Genomic DNA, 17,036 nt, shown 5'->3' on the forward strand with positions numbered 1-17,036 from the left:
AAGAATGAGTATTCCGCTGCTTTTGGATGGAATATTCTGTAATATCTATTAAGTCCATCTGGTCTGATGCATCATTTCAGGCTTGACTCTTGGTTCATTTTCTGTCTGGATGACCTGTACATTGCTGTAAGTGGGATATTGAAGTCCTCCACCATTACTGTGTTATTGTCAATTCTCCTTTTAAGACTGTTAGCAGTTGCTTTATATACTGAGGTGTGCATGTATATTTACAGTTTTTAAATCTTCTTCTTGGATTGATCCTTTGATTATTATGTAATGTCCTTCTTTGTCTCTTGTAACATTCTTTGTTTTAAAGTCTATTTTGTCTGATATGAGTGTTGCTACTCCAGCTTTCTTTTTATTTCTGTTTGCATGGAATATCTTCTTTCATCCTCTCACTTTGTATGTGTCTCTAGAACTGAAGGAGGTCTCTTATAGACAACATGTATATGAGTCTTTTTTGGTATCCATCCATCCAGTCTATGTCTTTTGGTTGGAGCATTTATTCCATTTACATTTAAGGTTATTGTTAATATGTTTGTTCTTACTGCCATTTATTAATTGTTTTGGATTTGTTTTTATTGGTCTTTTTTCTTCCCTTCTCTTGTTCTCTTCTCCTGTGTTTGATGACTGTCTTTAGAGTTGTTTTAGGATTGCTTTTTATTATTTGTGTGTGTATCTATTTTGGTTTGTAGTTACCATGAAGTTTTGTTGTAGGAGTCTGTATATATATACAGGATTGTTTTAAGTTGCTGATCTCTTACTTGCAAATGCATTTCCAGCATTCTGCATTTGTACCCTCCTCTTCTCACGATTGCTGGTTTCAGATTGTATTTGTTTATGTTTGATTTCCTTTATTTACTGTATGTTTGCCTTTACCAGTGAGCCTTCTCATATGTCATTTTCTTTTTCCTAGTTGTGGCCTTTTCTTTTCCACCTAGAGAACTTCCTTTAGCATTTGTTGTAAAACTGGCTTTGTGGTGCTGAATTCTCTAAGCTTTGGGCTTGTCTATAAAGCTTTGATTTCTCTTTCAAATCTGAATGAGTGTCTTGCTGGTTAGGGTATTTTTGGTTGGTGGTTTTTTCCTTTCATTACTTTAATCATGCCACTCCCTTCTGGGCTGCAGAGTTTCTGCTGAAAGATCAGCTGATAACCTTTTTGGGGTTCCCTTGTATGTTATTTGTTGCTTTTCCCTAGCTACTTTTAGTATTTTCTCTTTGTCCTTAATTTTGGTCAGTTTGATTAATATGTGTCTCACAGTGTTCCTCCTTGAGTTTATTTTATATGGTATTTGTTGTGCTTCCTGGATTTAAGTGAGTAATTCCTTCCCCATGTTATGAAAGTTTTCTGCTATTAGCTCTTCATATATTTTCTCTAGCCCTTTCCCTCTTTTCCTTCTGGCACCCCTATAATGTGAATGTTGGTGCATTTTAAGTTGTCCCAGAAGTTTCTTAGACTGTCATTATTTCTTTTCATTCTTTTTTCTTTACTCTCTTCCACATCACTGATTTCCACCAGTTTGTCTTCCAGTTTCTGTCTCCTGTAATCTGCTAGGTTCCTTCAAGTGAATTTTTTATCTTGGTTATTGTATTCCGAATCTCTGCTTGTTTAGCCTTTAAATTTTCTCTATTTCTTTGTATAACATTTCTTGTAACTTAACAATCTTTGCCTCCAGTTTTTTTCCTAAGATCTTGGATCACCTTTACTGTCAATATTGTGAAAGCACCCCTCCTACCATCTGGATGTGGCTTCTTCTTAACCCTTGGGTGTAGGATATCTTTTTTTGATAGTTTCTAGTCTATTTTGTTGATGGTTGTTCAACAGTTAGTTGTAATTTTGGTGTTTTCATGAGAGAAGGTGAGCTTAAGCCCTTCTATTCTGCCACCTTGTCCCAGTCTCCCTATTATTGATTTTTAGGGTAGCTAATCAGGATGCATCTTAAAGCCTACGTATGACTTCAGAATCAAATAGACATAAACATGTCATTGTGTCATCAGCAGTACCTTTATTCTTTTTTTTTTTTTTTGTCTTTTGTTGTTGTTGTTGTTGTTGCTATTTCTTGGGCCGCTCCCACGGCATATGGAGGTTCCCAGGCTAGGGGTCAAATCGGAGCTGTAGCCACCGGCCTACGCCAGAGCCACAGCAACGCGGGATCCGAGCCGCATCTGCAACCTACACCACAGCTCACGGCAACGCCAGATCATTAACCCACTGAGCAAGGGCAGGGACCGAACCCGCAACCTCATGGTTCCTAGTCGGATTCGTTAACCACTGCGCCACGACGGGAACTCCCCTTTATTCTTAATGTTTAAAAATTGTGCTAAGTCTTTCAAGTGATAGCAACTTAAACTTGTTCAATTATGCATCTGAGACGAGTTTCCAACAACAGTGCTTGCCTTTACTATCTAAGGTACATTCTGATGTTTTCTAATCCGTCCTGTTTATTCAATTTCTTTGGACAAAACAAACCAAAGAGGGAATTCCCATTATGGCTCAGCAGGTTACGAACCTGACTAGTATCCATGAGGATGTGGGTTCGATTCATGGCCTCATTCAGTGGGTTAAAGATCCAGTGTTGTCACTAGCTGTGGTGTAGGTTGTAGACATGGCTCTGATCTGACATTGCTCTGGCTGTGGTGTAGGCTGGCAGATACAGCTCCAATTTAACCCCTAGCCTGGGAACCTCCATATGCCACAGGTGCTGCTTAAAAAGCAAACAAACAAACAAAACAAAACAAAGAAATCCTACTTGTCATCCTCACTCTTGAGTCACACCTCGAAGTGTCAAAATCTGTTCTAGCCACTCAGGTCCTTTTTTTGTTCCCCAAATGCATCAAACCCTTTCTTGCCTTAAAATTTTTGCAGATGCCACTCAGGTCCTTTTTTTATTCCCCAAATGCATCAAACCCTTTCTTGCCTTAAAATTTTTGCAGATGCTGCTCCCCCTGCTCTTTTCTGTTGTTTGCATGGCTGTCTGCTCATCATCCTGCCAGTTTCAGTTTAAATGTCACCTCTTCAGAGAAGCCCTCCTTGACTACCCCACCTAAGGAAGTTCCTTTTTTCCCCCCTTATTCTTTTTTGCCAGGCATTGTTTCTTTTCCTTCATACCACTGGTTTGTAATCACACACTCTTGTTTATTTTCTGTCCAGCCGCACCAGAATAAAGGTGTAGACCATACATGCCATATCTTGCCACGTGTCTGCCGTGTAGTATGTACTCAAACTATCCTTTTCAACTGAATTAATGCACCTCTGCCTTGGAGAAAGCCTTTATATTTGCTTGAACATTTACGCAGGGTTTCTGAATCTCAGCAGCTTTGGATTAAAAAAAAAGTCTCTACTTTGTCTTGGCTGTTGTTGCTGTGTGGTGTGTGTGTGTGTGTGTCTGTCTTGGGAGTAGGCTGGGATGGGGGTGACCAGTTGGAGGGAAGAGGAAAAGGTTAAGAATGGGGATTAAGACATATAAAGGAGAGTAAAAACTTCATCCTGCATTTTTTTTCTTTTCCTCTGCTCATCCTTAGGTTTTAATCTGAATGTTAAGTACACTTGTATAGGTATGATGTATTGTTTACCCTAATTGTTGTGAATACAGCATTGTGCATTCCTATAACTTCTCACGTTGGGTATGACTTAATTATTTCTTTCTTTGGGGGAAAAAAAATGGTGGGGCAGCTGCAGCCAGCATCCTTGGCTTTTGAAGGCAAACAGCCAGTTTCTTTATTTGGCCCATAGCACATAGAATTGTATTCCACCCTATGAAAAATTTATAATCAACTTCTTCCCTTTTAGGCACATAGAGATGAAATCCAGCGCAAATTTGATGCCCTTCGTAACAGCTGTACTGTGAGTATTAACCAAAGTTGATGAGAATAATGTGAAGCTAACACTGAGAAGGAAAGAGGGACATCTCTTTTTAATAGCCTCAATTGATTTCTGATACCAGCTTTCAGCTTGAGGCAGAGTTAAAGTGATCAAACTGGGCATTTTGGAGCCTCAGATAACTACAAGGTCTTGGTTTCCTGACAGTTTTTTGTTTTTATTTATTTATTTATTTATTTTATTTTTTTTTTTTGTTTTTTTGGTTTTGTTTTGTTTTTAAAGTTAACCATCCTTCATGTTTGGGGAAGGCTTGTTGGAATGGTCAAAATAATCCTCACTGTGGAACCACTCATAGGTCTCAGCAGCTACAACAAAAGTCCCAAGGGAGCTCCCCTCCTCCAGTATCAAAGGTTCTGCCCAAGCCTGGCCCAGGACAATAAGGGCAGTTGCAGGTGTGAGACGTCTCCAGCCTGCTACCTCTCCAGAGAGGGATGACCAACAAGTTCTTCTCCGAAGAAATCTAGAAATGTTAACTTTGTAACAGGCATAATCCGGCTTTCCATCATGCAAATTCAGAATCTGGGACTCTCTGGGAGACGTTATTTATATTGAAAGAAGTCAATTCTAGGAGGATTCTTCAGAGGTTATGTAATAGGGTAAGATCAGTGGAAACTCAAAGTCTATTTTTGATCAGAGTGAAGGATTAAAATAGGCCCCTTTCAGAAGGTGGGGATGTTGTCCCTGTTCACAGTTCTACCTCCTTTCTCGGGTCCTTTCATGGCTTTATTAGCTCCTTAGTCACTTCTCAGTGACCTGGTCTCCATTTCTATCCTGTGCATCTGTGAATTTCCAGAAACACCCCCCCACCACCACCTATATACATACTTTGTTTTCTGTAATGAACCCTTCTTTCCTCTTGAGCCGTTATACCCGGGACATTAAGTCCTGCTGGCATATGCTGTCCCCACTTCATTTAGGTAGAAAATGCATAAAGTGCATGAAGTGTAACTAATGTGAAGGGTAAAGTTCAATGAACTTGTACATGTAGAGACAACTTGTGTAACCATAGCAGAGCTCAAGACAGAGAACAGTTCAGCTCCCAGAGGACACTCTCCTATCTTATTCCTGTCAGCATCCTTGGCCCAGGGGTACTTGAACTTCATGTAAATGGGATCATAGAGGATGTAGTCTTTGGGTTTAGCCTTTTTGTTCCTTAAATTGTCTGGGAGATTCATCCATGTTGTCGCATCCATCAAGATTTTGTTCTTTTTTTATTACGGTGTCGTGTTTCCAGTCTATGTATGGAACCGAACTTTATTTATCCATTCTCCTGTTGATGGACATTTGGATTGTTTCTAGTAGGAGTAAAACTCTTAAGATAGACTCTCGTGCAGATCCTTTGGCGGCTATAAACCCTTTTCTCTGATGAGCGTATACCATCAGTGTATATGGTGTGGCTATGTCCTGGGACGTGCCTCTGTTTGACTCTAGGAAGTACCTGGCAGGTGGAATTTAGGTTCATATTTTCCGATGCCAGTGGCTGGATCTGGGGTGAGCCTGCCTTAGGAGTATCTGTTGATTTCCTCCACTCTCCCCCCGCTTCCTTGAGGAATTGATGTATTCTGTTCATGCACTCTCTTGCTTTACTTAGCAGTTTCTTATTGTCTGGGTTTCTTATTTTACACAAGAGTTATTTGCTTATGTTACATGCATGCTCCTAAATGATCACTGAATGAAATATAGATCATTTTAGGAGTATGATTTTTTTTTAACTTTACTGTTTTTTCCTAAAATAAACTTGGATGCATTTTAAATGTGTACATCAGCAATCCTGTTCCATTCATCTGGAGGCTTTTTTTTTTAAATCTTTTTTTTAAACAGCTTTATTGAGGGATAATTGGAGTATAATAATATAACCTTGTGAATTTTGAAATTGTGTGCATATCTGTGAAACCACCAAAACAATCAAAATAACATAGTCATCACCCTCATGAGCTCCTTATGTGCCTTTGTAATCTACCCTTCTCGCATTTTTTTTTAAATTTTGGCTTTTTTTTTTTTTTGTCTTTTTTGCCATTTCTTGGGCCACTCCTGTGGCATATGGGAGGTTCCCAGGCTAGGGGTCTAATCGGAGCTGTAGCCACCGGCCTACACCAGAGCCATAGTGATGCAGGATCCGAGCCGCATCTGTGACCTACACCACAGCTCACGGCAACGCCGGATCGTTAACCCATGAGCAAGGGCAGGGATCGAACCCGCAGCTTCATGGCTCCTAGTCGGATTCGTTAACCACTGCACCACGACAGGAACTCCCTTGGCTTTATTTTTTATCTTTTTTTTTCCTTCTTTGGCCGCCCTGTAGCATATGGAGTTCCCAGGTCAAGAATCAGATCCAAGCCACAGTTGCAAACTATGCTGCAGGTACAGCAATGCCAGATCTTTTTACCCACTGTGCTGGGCTGGCGCTCGAACCTGAGTCCTGGTGCTGCAGAAATGTTACCAGTCCCACTGTGTCACAGCAGGAACTCTTCCCCCCATTTTTAAAATCAGAAGTTTAGTGTTAATAGAATATGCCAGTGTGTAGAACAAATTTGGTTTCTTTCTTTCTTTCTTTTTTTCTTTTTTTTTGCTTTGTCAGGGCCTCACCCTTGGCATATGGAAATTCCCAGGCTAGGGGGTGAATTAGAGCTACAGCTGCTGGTCATAGCCGTAGCCACAGCAATGCAAGATCCAAGCTACGTCAGTGACCTCGAGGCAGTGCTGGATCCTTAACCCACTGATCGAGGCCAGGGATCGAACCCACATTCTCATGGATCCTAGTCAGGTTCTTTACCACTAGCCACGATGGGAACTCCATCGTGGTCCATGGTTACTTATTTACGTGGCTCTGATATTCCCTTTATCCCTCAAATTTGCTTTTTCTAGAACAGAGTGGCTTCTAATCCTTCCTTGACTGACTTTCACATTCCATGGAGAAGCCTTTGGGGGCCTTTCCCAGTGGGAGGGGAGCCCAAGAAAGTGATCCCCACCCACATTTCAGCGAGGGCAGCTGGGTGGCTTGATGGTCCAGACTGTGTGCTCTGTAGTCAGGTAGACTGGGTTCAGATTCTCAACTGGCCCCGGTATGTGATGTCATACTCCTGAGCCTCCATTTCTTTGCCTATAAAATGGGGGCAACATCGTGTGTCCTCAATTCCAGTACACCAGTGATTGTAAAATGCATCATTCATTTCATAGATGCTCTTCGGGGGCTGGATGAGGGAAGAGAAGGGGCTGCTTAGTTCTAGTACACACTCAGATTTCAGAAATAGTAAAACCCGGGAATCACTGAGTCATAGAATCAGAAACTTGGTAATATATACCTACCTGATGATGGGTTCCTGCAAGAATTAGATGATGCATCAGTGTTCATACAGGGCCTGGTCCATAGAAAGTGCTAAATGGTATTAGATTACTACTCTTATTTCATTATATTGGATTTACAACAGAATCTTGTTTAGAAAATGGTTCTGCTCCTTATAAAAGTTGGGAAAGCACCACTTTTTTTTATAAATGAGAGTTTCAACTTTTTTAAAAATTAAAAATATATTTGATTTACATGGTTGTGCCAATTTTTGCTGTACACCAAAGTGGCCCAGTTATACATATATATACATTCTTTTTCCCATATCATCTTCCATCATGGTCTATCCCAAGAGATTGAATATAGTTCTCTGTGCTCTACAACAGGACCTCATTGCTTATCCATAGAACAGCTTTTGGCGGCAATAGCAGATCTCAGTTATACCTTTTCAGGTTCAAAGGCTGCTTTACAGACACTTGAGACGAAGGTGATCGATGTTCCTTTCTCATTGGTGCTGAGAAACGTCATCTTCGTTACTGGTGGAACTCCTGTAATAGCTCAATTGATGGGGGCTCCCCGTTCGCAGCTTTTCAAAAGCTCACGAGCAGTAAGATTTTCAAGCTCAGACCATTTCTCTATTTTGAAGAGATTTTAAAAAAAGATTTGATTCAATCTGGCACCTACAACCCTACCTAAGTCTGTTTTGGAGAGGAGTTGGTAGGCAAACATATGACTCGGTTTTAATTATGAATCAATCTGTCAGCTATAAGATTAAAAATAAATAATATGCAAATAGCTGCCTTCAAGAAGGAACGAGGCATTAAAATAGGCCAGCAGCCCTATGTCTTTTTAGCCTGATGCTCACTGGCTGGCTGGTGTCTTCACCCCCAGTTACCAGGTAATGTTCCCTTTGCTGGCCTTCCAGTCAGGTGTAAGAGGTAACATTTATCTATCTCCAAACCATGAGGTTTGCATGGAAAGCCACAGATAGCCCCTAAAAGAGATTTTTTAAAAAAAATTTTTTTTGGACCCTGAGAGTAGGTAATTTTTTGTATCCCTCTTTTCTGCGAGAATTGTAACAAGATCTCTTATCTAGAAAAACAGCATGTGTGAGAGCTCTGCTGGCCCTTGCATTATGAAGCTCTCTCATTCATCTTTTTGCCACTAAGATGGAATCAGCCTTTCAGTGTATATCTTTCCTACCTTCTTTCCTTACCGTTGAAAGGTTAACAGACTCCTAGGATAGAAAACAAATCATTTGCCTTCCGTGTGAAGAGAATATGTCCCTGAACACAAAGGAGACCTAAGAATTTTCCTTGCCTATAACCTGCTGCCAAATCACAGATTGCCCATTATTATACTTTTCCCCTCCAAACCATGGAGATCATTGATTTACTGGCTGTGTCTCGAGTCAGTTCAATATCTGTGTGTGGGTGTGTGTGTCTAACACATAATACACATTTCCAGCAACTTGAAACAGTCACAAGCTAAACGAGTTATGGCTTGGGCAGAAAGAAGATATAAAATGTCTGAATGAGTTAACTTGCTTTAATGAGGCCTAGGATGCTTCATGCAAACACACAATCCTCCTCTTGTCAAACAGGCAAAAGAGAAATGATGGCAAAAATACAGAGCTAAACGTCACACCCTGTAAATAGAAATCAGAGACAGGAGACCCCCTGAAAACGGGATGACAGCAAGGAAACAGAAGGACCCTTTCAAATCCAATGGCCCCATTTCAGCTGAAGGGAGTGTAATAATCTTGGCACCTCACTGGCTTTTTCTGAGCGTTTCCTTTTTCGCAATTTATCATCTAATTTTGGGAGGAGATGAGGTGGCAGAAATGGGCTTATCACGAATTGCATTTTTCTTCATGATTCAAAGAAAAGGAGTAGGAGCCCAAAGGCTTACATATGTCTTTGAATGGCAAGCAAATGATTTCGGTGGTGTATGTAGCCTTATGTGGATAGATTTTCTGAGGTCTTTTTGCTCCTCAAGAGAGAATATGGATGCCTCAACATCTTGGTCACTACTTTTTATCCCTTATATGTCACACAATGCATTAAAATAGAACAGCATGCAAGAAAAATCCACAACATGAAAACAGTATCAAGGGAAGTGGTCAATATAGTATTTACCTTCAGGTCACAGATGGAGAGACTAGCCCAGCAAAGCTCAAGGTGGCTCATTTGGGATTCCAGAACCCATTTTTATAGCACGGCTTCCAGGGCCAGTTTGCCTCATCAAGTCTTGTTTTCCTTTGGGGCAGAGGTAGAAGGTAGCACAGTGGAGGCATGTGCAGTCCAGGAGGTAAACTGTCTTAAGTAATGGGTTTACTGGAGTTCCCACTATGGCTCAGCAGGTTAAGAATCTGATTAGTATCCACGAGGATGCGGGTTCAGTCCCTGAGCTCGCTCAGTAGGTTAAAGGATCTGGCTTTGCTGCAAACTTTGGTGTAGGTCAGAGACGCGGCTTGGATCAGGTGTTGCTGTGGTTGGGGTGTAGGCCGGCAGCTGTAGCTCTGATTTGACCCCTAGCCTGGGAACCTCCATGTGCCACAGGTGCAGCCCTAAAAAGCAAAAAAATAAAAATTAAAAAAAATTTTAAAAAGAAATGGGTTTACTCCTTATAGGAAAGAGACCCTTTAAACTGCTGGGCATCGTTATCTATTGTTTCTGCTTTCAGGAGATCGAACCAGGTCACCATACAGGGACCCCCATGAAGCAGAGCTGCCTGCTAGGAATGATGGACTTGCAGTTGTTTCCTTTATTTTTTTTCACCCTGATCAAGAAGGAATTTTAGCCAAGAACCTGAGCAGATAATCTTTATTCCCCGTCCTGTAGTTGAGAGCATTCCTCAAACAAGTACATTAGGAATTACCATGGCTTTTGATATTAAAATACAAATTACTAGACCACTTACTGCATTAAAAGCTCATCAGCTCAGTTAACAAAATGAAAAGCTGTGTTTTCTAAGCCACATTGAACAGATCTACTTAATTGATGTTCTTTAATTCTGTGTGCCCGGGAAGATTTCTCTTTTTTAATTGATAATCAAAGGGGGTTCAAATAGGGAATTAGTCATGGAAACAGTGGCAATGTTTCAGAAACTCAGTCTTCTCTTGGTTTGAAAAATGGGAAACAATTAGTAACTGTAGGCTCAGAGGCATTGCCTTTTAATTTACTCCTTTTTGTTACATAAAATTTAATTTACTGCCTGTGTGTCTCATTCCAACTATTATTAGAAAATTGCCCTTAAACTTCTAAAGTATTCTATATAAAAGCTCTCTGCCAGCGCTGGTACTAAAGCTCAGCAAAGAGAACAGGAAAGCTTAAATGCACTGAAATTGAAGTCATTCTGCCATTGAGCAGTGAAATAATTTAGCAAAACCAGATTAAATCTCTCAGTAAAACGACAATTTCCTGTACATGCCTTCCCATTTTCTGATAGCTTGGCTGTATAATAAGAGCCATTTAAAGTGATGCCTTCGTATAGTATGATATGTTGAGGATTACTCTGAGTATCCCTTAAGTTTTTTTTGTTGTTGTTCTTTTGTTGCACAAAATTAAATGGATTGCTCGAGATACTATTAAAATAACTCTTAGTGTCCTTCACTCAGTCTTCCTTGATAAGAACTTTATTTGGCTTTCTAAGACTATCTCTAATGATCCTGTCTTATAGACGGTGTGCTGAGTATTTTTAGCTTAATTAGCTGATTGGGATGCCAGTCTCTTTACTGTCCCTCTTTCCTCAGTTTGCATTTTCCACCTTCTGTCATTGTCCATGAACTTGATCTCATTTAAAGTTGCCCCTTTCTCAGGCATACAATGAGACACCAACATCAAATGCTTTCACTGACATGTGGAATCTGCAAAAAGGACAGAATGAACTTCTTTGCAGAACAGATACTGACTCCCAGACTTTGAAAAACTTATGGTCTCCAAAGGAGACAGTTTGGGGGGTGGGGGGATGCACTGGAGTTGTGGGATGGAAATCCTATAAAATTGGATTGTGATGATCATTGTACAACTACAAATGTAATGAATTCATTCAGTAATAAAAAAAAAAGTTGCCCCTTCCACGTGGCAGTCACTTTTGATGGATTTGTTCTCGCCATATTTTCCTGATGAATCCTATGTTAGAAAGAACCAGAGATGTTTCTTTTTTTCTCCCACAGCAGATGTGCGTTTGAGCGCTGAGGGGGCGGGTGTGGGAGCTCCGGTTTGACTCCAGGGAGTTGGATAGGCAATGGGACCTGCATGATGACTGTCCATGTCATGTGGGTTCAGCTGTTGATGGCTCTAGAAGCCACTTGGCCTTGAGAACCACCGTGCTGGACGTCGTCACCAACTCCTATCCTCTGTCAGGTAATCACAGACCTGGAGGAGCAGCTCAACCAGCTGACGGAGGACAATGCCGAGCTCAACAACCAAAACTTCTACTTGTCCAAACAACTCGACGAGGCCTCGGGTGCCAACGACGAGATTGTACAGCTGAGAAGTGAAGTGGACCATCTCCGCCGCGAGATCACAGAGAGGGAAATGCAGCTCACCAGCCAGAAGCAAGTAAGCATCGTAAATCATGTCAGAGCCCCCCCCCCCCAAAAAAAAACCTGGAGCCCCTTTAGATTCTTTCTTTCTTTCTTTCTTTCTTTTTTTTTTTTTGCAGCACCTGCAGCATATGGAAGTTCCCAGGCCAGGGGTTGAACCTGTGCTACAGCAGCGACCCAAGCTGCTGCAGTGAGAGTGCCAGTTCCTTAACTCACTGAGCCACAAGGGAACTCTGCTTCTTTAGATTTTTGTGTTGCCTGTTACTTCTCTCCTAAGACTGAGCCTGTCCAGTACAACGGCGCTTCTTTATAATCCTGTCTGTGTTTCGAAGGCTTACGTGTTTAAAAAAATGGTTTTTATTTAGGCCGTGCCAACAGCATGCAGAAGTTCCTGGGCCAGGTATCGAATCCACACCACAGCAGTGACCCCAGCTGGTGTAGTGGCAACCTCTTAACCTGCTGCGCCACCAGAGAATTCCTAAATATGGTTTTTAGAAGTGTGTAGTCATTCTTTTTTGTTTTTAAAGAGCCACACCTGTGGTATATGGAGGTTCCCAGGCGAGGGATCTAATCAGAGCTACAGTTGCAGCCTATGTCACAACCACAGCAACACCAGATCCGAGCCACATCTGTGACCTACACCACAGTTCATGGCAACGCTGGATCCTTAACACACTAGCAAGGCCAGGGATCGAACCCGCGTCCTCATGGATACTAATCAGCTTGTTAACTGCTGAGCTGCTGAGCCACGAAGGGAACTCCTGTGTAGTCATTCTTAATTTTGATTTAAAACCATTCAAAATAGAATAGAATGCTTCTGTGGGCCACTTTATTTTTAAGTGTGGTCTCTTTTTCCCTGGCCTTCCTCTGGGCTCTTTCTATAAGGTAGTGGCCTTTCATCCTTTCTTGTCTGGTCCTCTCAATCTATCAGAGAGAAAGATAATCTGTGTTTCAGACTGTAGTTAGAAACGTGTGCTTTTCGGAAACCAATCAGACAAAAGCAATATCCGGGAAGCCTTCGTCCTCTGTGAGGCACAGCTCAATGGTCCTGATTTGCAGACGATGGAAGCTCTGAAGACCACGTGCACGATGCTGGAGGAGCAGGTCATGGATCTGGAGGCCCTGAACGATGAGCTGCTGGAGAAGGAGAGGCAGTGGGAGGCATGGAGGAGCGTTCTTGGTGACGAGAAGTCCCAGTTTGAGTGTCGGGTTCGAGAGCTGCAGAGGATGCTGGACACTGAGAAGCAGAGCAGGTGGGACTTCCTGTTGATGGGAAAACCAGTGGCAGGTGATGGCAGCAGGAGCCACTCCAGAGTCACCAACAGGGTGACCAGTTGTCCCAGCTTGTCCAGGAGTGTCCTGGGCCATAAGACTTCCAGTGTTAAAATGGGAGACCCTCATGCAAACCAGGATGGGTTGGTCATCCCTGTTGTAAAGACAGATAGCACCAGTTGGCAGGAATGGTGACCCGTTACCTCAAGAAGAGGCCTTGGAGTCAGTAGGGTGAATAGCTCAGTGCTTGCTTTCTTTTCTTTTCTTTTTTTTTTTAAACTAATGTTTAATTGTTTATTGGTTTTTTGTTTTTGTTTTTGCTCAGTGCTTTCTTTGAGACACTCGTTGTTCAAATTTCTTATTGTGACCACATAGCAGAACCATCACCATTTTGCTCCTGGTCATGTGCAGTGCAAGTCTTCTCTCCATACCAGGGCTGGTCCACTTGGCATATGGACAGTGCGGGCTGGATTGTCCTTTCTTGTCAGTCTGATCTGTTCATTGTAGGAGGTTGAGCAGCATCCCTGGACTAGACCCACTAAATCCCAGTAGCTGCTTCCTCCTCACATTGTGATAATCAAAAATGTCTCCAGATATTGCCCAGTGTCCCCTGGGTTGGGGTGGGGCAAAGTTGCCCCCAGTTGAGAACAGCTGCTCTATAAGAATAGTTTATTTTTAATTTTTTTCCCCTTCTTGGTAGGAAATAACAATCACAAGTTCAGGTGGCATCTTTCCTCTGCCTTTCCCAGCTCTTCTAGCATCGAATCCCTTCCTGCCAGGGTCACAGTCGTGCAGGGTGTGTACCACATAGCACTGGGGGTGCTGTTTACACGGAAGACATCAGAGAGTTGAAGATTTATTATGAACAGCTCATGGCAGGAAAATGTTTTGTTCTAACAGAACCAGTTTATTATGACAGCAGTTGACGACAGATAAAAGTAAATGGTCCTGATGAACACGTGCCTTTTTTAGTTTGTCGCAGAGCCACCCTATGGGCTAGTAATACCCCAAGGCTTCTTGTCTGCCCAGCTGAATCTTATCCATCGCCCATACCCCCGCTAATAACACCTTCCTCTGAAAACTTCCTTCCTGCCATACTCTGACTTCCGTAAGCAAGACAAACTCTACGTGGAAATATGTGTCATTTTCTGGACTCTAGCAGCTCATTTAGGTATTTCCCTCATTGGCTTGACCATAGGACACTCATTATTGTCTTGGGTATAGAATCTATGCTAAATCAGTGAATCCAGAGAAGGCTGGAAGCAGAGAGAACCCGTAAATTTTAAGAGCAACTGGTAGACATATTCTCCTTTGGGACATTTTCCCATTCAGGGTATTTGGCAACATGAGGGGGCTGCTGATTTCAGACTTCCCGTTGCCGTTTCCCTCTGGGCTCTTGCCCCCTCCCCACTCCCCATTCTCAGTCACTGTTCTGGCCGCTTTGCTTTGGCACAGACCCCCTCCCTCCCACCCTCAAGTCCAGCTCCTGTCTCGGCTGTTTCTTGAGTCCCTCAGAATCCACTGTAGCATCAAGAAATACACAGCCCCACTTGGAACATGTAATTATGGGCTGTGCTCAGGGGGACATTTCAGGTATGCTTTCAGGAGCAGTCGTGCCCTCCCCACCCCTTCTGTTTGGGTAGTATGTGGGGTCTGAGATGAGAATAATTCTTTTTTTTTTGTCTTTTGTTGTTGTTGTTGTTGTTGCTATTTCTTGGGCCGCTTCCGCAGCATATGGAGGTTCCCAGGCTAGGGGTCGAATCGGAGCTGTAGCCACCGGCCTACACCAGAGCCACAGCAACACGGGATCCGAGCCGAGCCGCGTCTGCGACCTACACCACAGCTCACGGCAACGCCGGATCTTTAACCCACTGAGCAAGGGCAGGGACTGAACCCGCAACCTCATGGTTCCTAGTCGGATTCGTTAACCACTGCGCCACGACGGGAACTCCGAGAATAATTCTTAATTCTCATCTTCAAGAGGCTAAGAGTCTAGCAGAGGAGAGAAACCATGCATTGAACTATTTATCACCTAAGATGAGTGGGCTGTGCCAGGCGGGAAGGACATTTATGCTTTGGGTGTGGAATGAGGAGAGGTTACTTCTGAGGGGAAAATTGGGGCAGGTTTTCTGGAGGATGCAGCCTTCGAGTTTGTCCCTGTTGGTCTGAGGAAGAGTTGGTTTGTGGGATAAGGAAGGGGAGGGTTGCCAGTGGAGGAAACCACCCAAGCCCAGGGCTGGAAGCAGCAAAACAAATGGCCCCAGTGGGGGAGGGGAAGTGAGCCTTCTGGTTGGCTTCCAGATTTTCTACTCTCTAGCCTTATTGGCAGGCTCATTCATCACACTGAAGTTTGAGCTTCCCGAGGAGCACCCCCCCAACACTTTTATTTATTTTTTGTTTTTTAGCGCCACATCTGTGGCACATGGAGGTTCCCAGGCTAGGGGTCGAATCGGAGCTGTAGCTGCCGGCCTACACCAGAGCCACAGCAACGCAGGATCCAAGCCGCATCTGCAACCTACACCACAGCTCATGGCAACATCAGATCCTTAACCCACTGAGTGAGGCCAGGGATCAAACCTGCCTCCTCATTATATTAGTCGGGTTCGTTACTGCTGAGTCACAGTGGTAACTCCCTTCACTTCTTGTATATACTTTGAGGAGAGGAAGTGTTTGCTTAGGGGGGCCTCCCATGTCCCCTGCACCTCGTGTTCCTTCAGCGGGATTCCATTCCATCGTCACTCCCATACGGGCTATAACAGTCTCTCGACCCAGCCTATTCAGCCCAGCTGCATCTGGAGAAATGCCTTGTCCCCTTCAGCCTTTCCAAGCCCACAGATGCAGAAACTTGACCTGCTAAGCATATTTTTACCCAGGGCCAAAAGTGGGTCAGATCTTCCCTCTGTACACAGTCAGAGAACAGGACGTCATTTGGAACAAAGAGCCAGGGTTGGGCCTCTCTCCAGCCCACAGTCTGTTGCTCGGGATCCGAACCGGCCCAGCTCCCTTCATCCAGGTCTGTGTGGTGGGGCTTCTGAAAGCAGCCTGTGCTTCCCTACAGGGCGAGGGCTGATCAGCGGATCACCGAGTCTCGCCAGGTGGTGGAGCTGGCAGTCAAGGAGCACAAGGCCGAGATTCTGGCCCTGCAGCAGGCTCTCAAGGAACAGAAGCTGAAAGCTGAGAGCCTCTCCGACAAGGTCAGCACCTGTCCCTTCCTCCTCTTAGGTAAACGTTTGTACATCCTTTTTCTCGCAGGTACACCTGATGCAGATTCAGATGTGATCCGTGGTCACCACATTTCATAAACCTGCATTTGCTCATCAAGTCACAACAGCTGTGCTTTCTCATGGGACACCTTTGGTTGGCAGTGGTGTGTGGTGGGTCCTGGGGTCTCACAGTTGGTCAGTGATTTAAAAAAAATTTTTTTTAAATTAAAGTATAGTTAATTTATAATGTTCCTTCAATTTCTGCTATACAGCAAAGTGACCCAGCCGCTCACCCATACACACATGTTGGGTTTTTTTTGTTTTTTTTTTTTGTTTTCCATCTTTCTGATGTTCTAGCCCAAGAGAATGGACACAGTTTCCTGTGCTGTACAGCAGGGTCCCATCACCCATCCGTTCTAAATGTAACAGTCTGTATCTACCCACCCCAAACCCTCTGTCCATGTCCCCTCCCTCCTGGTCAGTGATTTCTTAACATCTACTGGCCCTGAGGTCCACGGTTAGCTCTGGGTGCATGGGGCTCTTGCTTGCTGGCATTTGGTATGCAGATGTTTTTGTGAATGTCGAGCATCTGTGAAAGTGCGGGGTGGTGAGGACCAAGCTCGCTCCACTGCTGCAGTGACAGGGAGCCCCTCAGCCTCTAGAGTTTTCAGTCCACACGATGGGATCTGAGGAAGGTGCAGGTCCTCAGCATCTTGCGCCAGATATATGCCCTTACTGTCCTTGTCTGCTTGCTGCGCCACCTTTACAAAACCATGCACCAGGGTTGGGAGAGTTTTGTTTCCACCTGAGCATGTGGAAGTTGCTGGACCAGGGATCGAACCTGCACCA

The 17,036-nt window shown here is 43.5% G+C and overlaps 1 protein-coding gene across 8 annotated transcripts in view; it reads left to right on the plus strand.

Annotated features, from left to right (window-relative positions):
- The window catches only part of CIT (citron rho-interacting serine/threonine kinase), a 178,851-nt gene that overhangs the window by 127,385 nt on the left and 34,430 nt on the right, over positions 1 to 17,036 (plus strand). For all 8 annotated transcript variants that reach the window (XM_047760368.1, XM_047760361.1, XM_047760362.1 and 5 more), the window contains 4 exons: positions 3,791 to 3,844; positions 11,531 to 11,728; positions 12,772 to 12,965; positions 16,043 to 16,178. In XM_047760368.1, the coding sequence (XP_047616324.1) occupies positions 3,791 to 3,844; positions 11,531 to 11,728; positions 12,772 to 12,965; positions 16,043 to 16,178 (582 nt within the window). The remainder of the gene's footprint in view (positions 1 to 3,790; positions 3,845 to 11,530; positions 11,729 to 12,771; positions 12,966 to 16,042; positions 16,179 to 17,036) is intronic.

Source organism: Phacochoerus africanus, chromosome 15 (assembly GCF_016906955.1).
Source record: "Phacochoerus africanus isolate WHEZ1 chromosome 15, ROS_Pafr_v1, whole genome shotgun sequence".
In the NCBI taxonomy this organism is placed as follows: Eukaryota; Metazoa; Chordata; class Mammalia; order Artiodactyla; family Suidae; genus Phacochoerus; species Phacochoerus africanus.